Source organism: Megalopta genalis, chromosome 4 (genome assembly GCF_051020955.1).
Source record: "Megalopta genalis isolate 19385.01 chromosome 4, iyMegGena1_principal, whole genome shotgun sequence".
NCBI classification, from domain to species: domain Eukaryota; kingdom Metazoa; phylum Arthropoda; class Insecta; order Hymenoptera; family Halictidae; genus Megalopta; species Megalopta genalis.
Genome location: NC_135016.1, coordinates 6567715 through 6575339, shown reverse-complemented (window position 1 = coordinate 6575339; position 7625 = coordinate 6567715). Strand labels below are relative to the sequence as shown.

At 50.7% G+C, this 7625-nt stretch overlaps 1 protein-coding gene across 2 annotated transcripts; it reads right to left on the bottom strand.

The window, feature by feature from the left end:
• Positions 1-284: 284 nt before the first annotated feature.
• LOC117223712 (uncharacterized) lies at positions 285-7450 on the bottom strand. Of its 2 annotated transcripts, XM_033476145.2 has the most exons (5): positions 3690-5007; positions 3359-3598; positions 2709-3079; positions 1717-1871; positions 285-1659 (listed from the first exon to the last, which is right to left on the bottom strand). In XM_033476145.2, exons 1-5 carry the CDS (start codon positions 4285-4287, stop codon positions 1353-1355), a joined length of 1671 nt encoding a protein of 556 aa, XP_033332036.2. In that variant the 5' UTR covers positions 4288-5007; the 3' UTR covers positions 285-1352. The 2 variants fall into 2 exon arrangements, with proteins under 2 accessions (XP_033332036.2, XP_033332035.2); XM_033476144.2 differs by having other exon boundaries at positions 285-1871; positions 3690-7450.
• Positions 7451-7625: the final 175 nt, after the last annotated feature.

The following is a 7625-nucleotide window of genomic DNA, read 5'->3' as shown; positions in this document are numbered from 1 at the left end:
AAAATGAAATTCTGCCAAAGGAACTGGACTTCCTACAAATCTGCGATAACGAGCGTATCCGGTAGGCTGCGGACAACGCGACGCATAACGTTTCATTCCACGGAACAAAAGTGAAGAATTCGAAGTGCGAGATCTAAATCGTCTCGACTACTCGAACGTAGTTCGTGAAAAACGCCCACAGTTTTTGCGGAGTATACCAATTTCTTGCTGAAATTTCAACTCAGGGTTTAATGCGTGAAATCGATGCGTTTCCTCGATCACGTGCAATTTGACAAAATACGTACTTGCTGCTTTAATTTGGTCTTTATTACGATCAACTCGTCGCTGTGGAACCGTCAAAACGAGTAAATAATTTTATGCAAATAACAATATACTCTTATAAGCTTTCGTGTTAATAATCTATCGACTTACAATTAGTTAGAGCGATTTAAAGAAAGGTAGCGATAAGTACGTTCGCTTTTATATACTTCTAGAAACATTAAACATTGCATTAATATCAGTTTCATTCGCCGCAAGGGATTCGAGGACGAAACCAACAACTCCTGAGCTAACTCATCTATCAATCGACGAGTAAAAAGTGATCAATTTTTTTACCGTAATTATTCTACACGAATTTTACTTTAGGAAGAAGTTACTATATTTTTCCATTAGCAGTAAACTGACAAAACATCTGTTCACAGTGATTATATCACAACAAATTGCAATAATAAGATCGTCAAGAAACGTTGTATTTAATAAAATAGTTGAACGAAATTTAACTTCATCGTTTAAATAAAAATGTATATTTTTGTTGATTGAGATCTTCGTATACTCTTTGAAAACGAATCAATGATCTTACATCGAAAATTAATTAGTTTAGCAGTTATTGGTTCCGTCCCCGAAATCCTCTATAGCATCAAACGCTATGCGACGTACCGAAGAATGGTAAATCCAGGAGAACGGTTCACTGAATCGGACACAGTCGTCGCAGTGATTGTTTTAATTGCCATTGAACAAATCGATACAAAATACAGAGAGCCCAGGTACATACATCATGAGCATCGTCTCTAAACGTTACACGTACAATATAATCTACGAAATTTATTTGGCTTCGTTGTAATCGCATATAAACGCCTCTTTATCGCATAGACAGCATATTTTCCAGACTAGGATTCTCTTGCTTCATCAATCCTCGCGGTATCCTTTTCGCTAGGTCAGCCAAAGTTGAAGTACAATCTCGACAAGAAACTTCGTTTCGAACGAAGACGCCGCTGCTGTTCTCGCAGAAGTTGCTCGGTACCGCGAGGTTTGATGGTACATCAGCGTTCCAAATACAAAGATCATCGGTTAGATCGAAACTTATGATTACAAAGTCAAGGCGACAGACGGGGGATCCAGGAATGCACCCTCCTGTGGCGCCCGAGGTTGCATCTGGGCGCCAGAAGCGCGATCAGTGCTAGCCCAGCACCCAATAAAGAGACTCCGCAAAGAGCTCCAGCTGTGACATCGTGCAGAGGCGTGCCGGCCTTAGGAGACTTCGCGGCAAGCAGTAAAAGACCGGCGCAGCTTAGCGCCGAGAGTCCTGCGAGGCCTAGCCCGGTCCAGGTTCTTCTCAGGGACCTGCAGGCTCCTGCCAAGGTGCAGCATGCTCCGCAACCTGCCGCGCTGTCGTAGTAGTACCTGAGGATTAGCATCGGGTTAGACGCTGGTTGATCCGGTTTTGCAGACCGTACGAACCTTCTGCCTTGCGTCCAGGATAAATATAACGCCAGACCGCAAGTCAGGATGCCGACCAGCACCAATAGTAGCGGCGCGTTTCTCCTATCGTTTTTCTCCAAACCGCTGGCCAAGGTTGTGTTAGCGTCACTGTGCGGCGGCGACAACGGCGGGACCTGCGGAATCACGTACCGTGATTAGATCATCGCCGCGTCTTCCTCTGGTTGCGCCATCGAAGTTGCGTTAACCCCGAATGATTCAGTGCTTCGTGCTAGCTGGGATATCTTGTTTGCTGGAAAGGAAGCGCCAACGGTGCTTCTTCGCGAACAAGTTTCCCGATTGCTCCGCTAGCATAGACCACTGATTTTTAGGTCATCAACGATTGCTTTTATAACCCATACTCTGATGTATCGGAGAGGAGAGTCCATAGAGTGACCAAACGACATCTCTAGTTCAGGCTTCAGGTCAGAAAGAGGTTGATACTTTGATGTATTAAAGAGGATAGTCCAGGAAATGGACTGTTGAACCAAACCGCATCTCTAGTTCAAATTTCAGGTCATAAAGAGGTTGATACTTTGATGTATTAAAGAGGATAGTCCAGGGAATGAACTGTTGAACCAAACCACATCTCTAGTTCAGACTACAGATCAGAACGAGGTCGATACTTCGATGTATTAAAGAGGATAGTCCAGGAAATGAACTGTTGAACCAAACCATATCTCTAGTTCAGACATCAGATCAGAAAGAGGTTGATACCTCGATGTAGTAAAGACGATAGTCCAGGAAATGTTGAACCAAACCACATCTCCAGTTCAGACTTTATGTCGCAAAGAGTTTAATACTTTGACATATCACAGAGGATAGTTCAGAAAGTGGATCATTTAAGCAAACAACATCTTCGGTTGTAAAGAGCCCCCTACTGTGATCTATCAGAGAGCGTAGCCCTGAATCGCGGAGAAGCGCATGACGTCTCTAGCTCGGACTAGCCGAGCAAGCAAACTTAGCTCTCTTACCACGGCGGTTCTAGCGATGAACGCGCTCTCCACGCTTTGATAGCCGCTCCTCTTCTGTCCTGCGGGTATCACCTGATATCTAGGCGAACCGGACACCATAGGCACAGACTCGGGGCCGCTTTCCACGTAGCCGTACCGAGGCGGTGGATCGCCGTGACCCAACGACGCAAGGTCGACCGGGGCCGTGCCGACGTATCGCAGTCTCCCGCAATTGCTGGCTGGACAGAGGTCCTGTCTCGAGGTGTTCTCTAGCAGCGGTAGACATCTTCGAACAGAGGATTCTTTGTTCGGGGTGGAGGTCTGAGGCCCCGAGTACGTTCTGTTATGCGGCGTTCCTTGGGGCGTGGATCGACTGGGGCTAAATGTTCTACCTGGAAATCGGAGGTTGTAAAGGAAGTTTTAGATGACTCGGTAATCCTGTCATTCGATCTTTGATGAAAGGACGTGGGATTTAGTTGGTTAGAAAGAATTTTCGCCGAGGGTAGTTTTGCTGAGTAAATTCCGTCCGAATCTTTGTATTTTCCATTTTTAAAATAATTCAGAGATCATTTAGAATCGCGTTCGAAGGTGCTAAAAAAGACTGCAACATCGAGAGCCTCCTAAGTTTCCCGTGAAAAAATCACGGAATAAAACTACCCTAAGACGCATACCGGTCGGCGAGCCACCTGGCGTCAGCGCCCTCCTTTGCGGGGTTCCGGTTTGACAGAAGGACTGCTGCCTTCTCGGAGAAAATGTCCTCTCCTCCGACCTCGATCTCGGTTTCCTAGGAGTGGTCAGAATCTCGTGGAGCTTCTGGGTAGCCAAATTGTTCCTCGGCGAGATCTCGTGCTGGTTCCTCTCGGGCAACGCCGGAGCGTCATCCTCTTGCAGAGGCACTCGGCTGTAACGACCTAGTAACACGTAACCCGTTAATGCGAAATTCTCGTTGGCCGGCTTGTTAACGAGCGTCTCCCCGCTGGCTTTATCGTCGAATCTGCTCACCCTGCGGCGTGTTGATGTGCCGGCGAACGGGCGAGCCGTGCTTCGTCCAGGTAGCGTCCTCGTCGTGGAACTCCTGGTCACCCGGTACAACGGCGTACCTTCCGGCGTTGTTCCGGCAGGCTTGCATCTGCGTCTCCCCGGCATCGTCTTGGTTGGCCGCCGTTGCGGAACGCTGTTGCACCTGCTGGTGTGGAATGAAGTCGTACCTGGAGGAGCCCCTCCTCTGCAGCGGGCCCCTCTGCTCCTCGGGTATGTACTCGTACCGCGAGGTCTGATTGTAGACCGGGTGATGCTCCTCCACCGGAACGCTCGCGTATCTGCGGTGCGTTGCGTGGCTCCTGTTCTCCTCCAGGTAGCAATACCTCTCCCGCACCCCGCAGTTCTCGACCCTGCCAGCCTCCGTCGGCCCCTGGAACGCTGGGTTGCTCTGGCCTTGCAACTGCAACGGCGGCGGCGGCGGCGGCAGGTCGTCCGCACCCTGGAACTGCGGCGGGGGCGGCAGGTCCGTCTGATCCTCGGGGATGTACTCCGATTGCCGGCAGAACGAGGGATTGGTGTAGCAGTGGACCGGGGCAGGGTCCGACGTCTGAGCCATCATGGTTTATTGGTTCGTATCGCCCCGCGAGCGACCCGCGTTCAGCTTGATTAATGCCTTTCGAACGAGGCGTTTTTGCTCCGCTGGCAGCCACGAGGCGGCGGCCTGATAGCACGCGTGCGGCCCGCACAAGTAAATGGATGATTCTCTATTAAGACACACGAGCAGCCAACATTCGCGGCTAGTTCCAGCGTCGCGGCCGTTTAAGCCCGGGTACGACGGTGCCCGATCGTCACGTACAGGCTGCTGACGTAGATGCGGGGCGACGATTGTTCCGGGGAGGCCGCAGCCGGCTGCAAAGTTTCCGGGTGCGAGATCTCCGCTGCCTCGAACCGAAGGGGTACTGAGCGAACGTCCAGGGCGCAGTCCCGGATCTTCTTGCACATTTTCAAACTATCCTTCGTCGCACAATCAGACACGGCACATCGTCGAACTCGGTGCCCCCGTGTCCGCTCGAGAAACTCCTCCTCGGGAAAACTTGCGGGACGCGGAGACCTTCTTAATGAGGATGTCGAAGATATTCCTCGAAACGTTCGCGAGTCCGTGGGGGCAGAGTCCAATGCTCTCTCTCTCCAATTGCGCTCGGTCCGTGCTGCACGGATGCCTGCAACAAACTGCCACATGAGTTCCCTTAAGAGCAGATGCACGAAGGGCGTTTCTCCATGCGTTTCGAAGCGAGCATGTGTGCGCGTCCGTGAGCCACACTACCTGAGGGGTTGTCAGGGGGTTCGCATAATACGGGCCCGCTGTCCCACCGTCGGGTGGGGGCCCTCTCGTTTTTATGCCGCGTTCCCTCCAACGTTTTCTATGGCCCCGCTGCCCTAAGATGTCGTGGAATTTACGCGACCGCGTTTACAGCACCCTCGGACGTCATTTAAACTTTAAATACCTTCCGATATCAATTTTTCGGGTACCAGCCGGACCGAAGATGAACTTCGTTCGTGCCACAATTTCAGCTTTCTATCTCCTAGTTGTGTACGCCGGGTTAACGGAGGGGTCTCGAGTAAACCGTTCGAAGAACCATCGTTTTCGGCAATTCTTTTATAACGCGAAACATTCGATAGAGATTCTCGCCACATTCCGTAGACATTCATTAACGTTTCAAGGTACATGATTTATGTTTTCGTTACGTTTCATCAAAGTTTACTGAATCGCATTTACTGAATTGCATCGGCGTGCAATCCAGCACCTGTTTCCTTCGATCTAGAGCAAAAAGTAAAATGAAAAAAAAACATAAAAATGAAAAAAATAAGAATAGAATAACCTCGTCATAACAGCACCGCATATACGATAATACATATATTGTCATACTTCAGGATAATATTTGTATTATCAGCGTTATAAAATAATTGCCGAGAATCATCCTTGTTTTAACGGATCGCTCGAGCCTCTCCCGTTAAGTGGAGCGATTATCGTGCCTTGAAGTGTGCACGTACGCATCTAGCAATCTCGACAGTCTCAAACAGAGCAGTCGTTAATCTTCAGTTGGTTCTAAGTCGTGCAAACGAATGCGCGGCAGCTCGTATTTATTTAAGAATCCACGACCGTAACATCGACGAAGCTCGTGCCTTCTTTCGGAGTCGAAGATACCTTCTTTCGAAGGCGCGATTTTTATCGTTGGAAAAAGGCGTTATCATTTTACGAGTTCGAAGGTAAACTGGATTTCGGTGATTCTCGGGGCCGCGCGCGTTGCCCAGGAATCAGGAAGTCCCAGAGCGTGAATACACGCGCGTCTGTGTGCAATGTAAGAGAACTCCGGTCGAGGGCACTATAGATAATTTTCTGGGCAGCTGCCGCGACCGTTGGGACGCGTGCCCCAGTCGCAACAGCTGCTCCAACACAAACGCGTCCCCGATCACAAACGCGCTCTTTATCTTTCACTGTTCGCGCGCCGAATGCACGCTGCAGGCTGCGCGTATGTGCCGGTACGAGCGGCGTTAACGGCCGAAAAGTCATTTTAAGAAACAAGGCATCGGCCCGATCCGTTCCGCGACCGCGAGGTCTTTTGAAATCGGTCCGGTTTTCAGATACCATAAACGATTTTTCATAAAAAGGGTGATTGTTTTCACGCTTCGGCGAGCCCGATTTTTCAACCGACGTGCGAGAGACCCGCAAAAAGGCCGAACGGAATGCACGGTGAAAATAGTGTTTCAGGGCATACAGCGTCTACCGTGGAAGCATATCAGCTTTCGTTTCGATCACCGCGCGTATATCGAGGCTCGTTTACATAAGTGATAAAGATAAGGCCGGAGTAACGCGGACAATAAACTTAATGCTCGTTGCGCCGTCGAGGCGAGCTCAGCGTCGCCGATTCGTTCCAACGGTTTTGTTTTCGCCTCGATCGACTGGAGCCGTTGCTCGTTACCGTTCCACGGTATTAATCGTCATTGTCCAAGAAAGTGTAGCAGATTTTCCGCTCGAGCGGCCTGATCGATGACGAGCGAATTCCGCTCCGGAAGTCCGAGAAAGTTCACTTTTCTCTTTTCTTGCCGGACGACGCCGCCGCGACGGTTTCGCTGGCCGTTCCATCGAGATTCCCACGATCCCAGGTTTCCGCCGATCCGGCGCAGCGTGTCCCGCGAATCGAGGATCGATCGACCACCGGCGATCGATCCGGAAAAGCGCACGTGCGCGGCCATTGACGCGGCACGCGCCGAAACGCGTGTCCTGCCGCTCCGATTCTCTTTTGTCAGCCTCTGAGTCATCGTTCCATTTTGCCAGCTCGGTGTTCATCCCGGCCTCCCGCCCATTATCCGCGGTGACAGCGGCAAAGGGTTCGTCGGAAAGTTCACGGAGCCGATGGCCGTCGAACGGTTCGACCGCGACCGCACCGACGCGGCTATCAGACAAACCGGTCGTCCGCCAATTCCCGCCGGCCGAACAAAGGTTTTGCGAGGTACAATTGACCCGGCGAACTGTATTAATCCGTCTTTTAATTGGCCAGTTGATGCCGGCGTTCCTCCGCCACCTTAATTAGCGTTGTCGGCGATCGTATCGCAAGGCGCGCTGGGCCCGTGGAAACCACCGGCTTCGCTGCCGAACTCTCGTTCCCCGAGAAAATCGGCGGCGGACTCACCTTTGTCTCGTTGTTTGGCAACAGCTTTGCGGAAAGGTCGACTGCCGAGCCCGTGTGCGCAAAGAATAAAGGTCAGAGTGATCCATCGTGGGACTCGGATCCCCTAAACTCGGCCTAGAGGAGAACCATCACCGTCGGCGCAAAAAGTATTCGTAAACGTCTTTCAAAACGCGATTGCTTCTTTCAGACCGGACTGGATGACCTGAATTCTTTCAAATGTCACTGGGACTAATTTACCATACAAGGACGAAGATACTATTGTTTA

What these genes read in the sequence shown, in the direction of transcription:
- LOC117223712 (XM_033476144.2), bottom strand. Translation starts at nt 4,287, where the DNA reads ATGATGGCTCAGACGTCGGACCCTGCCCCGGTCCACTGCTACACCAAT. An exon ending in GCACATCAACACGCCGCAGG is followed by an intron (nt 3,599 to 3,689) that starts GTGAGCAGATTC and finishes ACGTGTTACTAG; the next exon opens with GTCGTTACAGCCGAGTGCCT. An exon ending in TCATCGCTAGAACCGCCGTG is followed by an intron (nt 1,872 to 2,708) that starts GTAAGAGAGCTA and finishes GTGATTCCGCAG; the next exon opens with GTCCCGCCGTTGTCGCCGCC.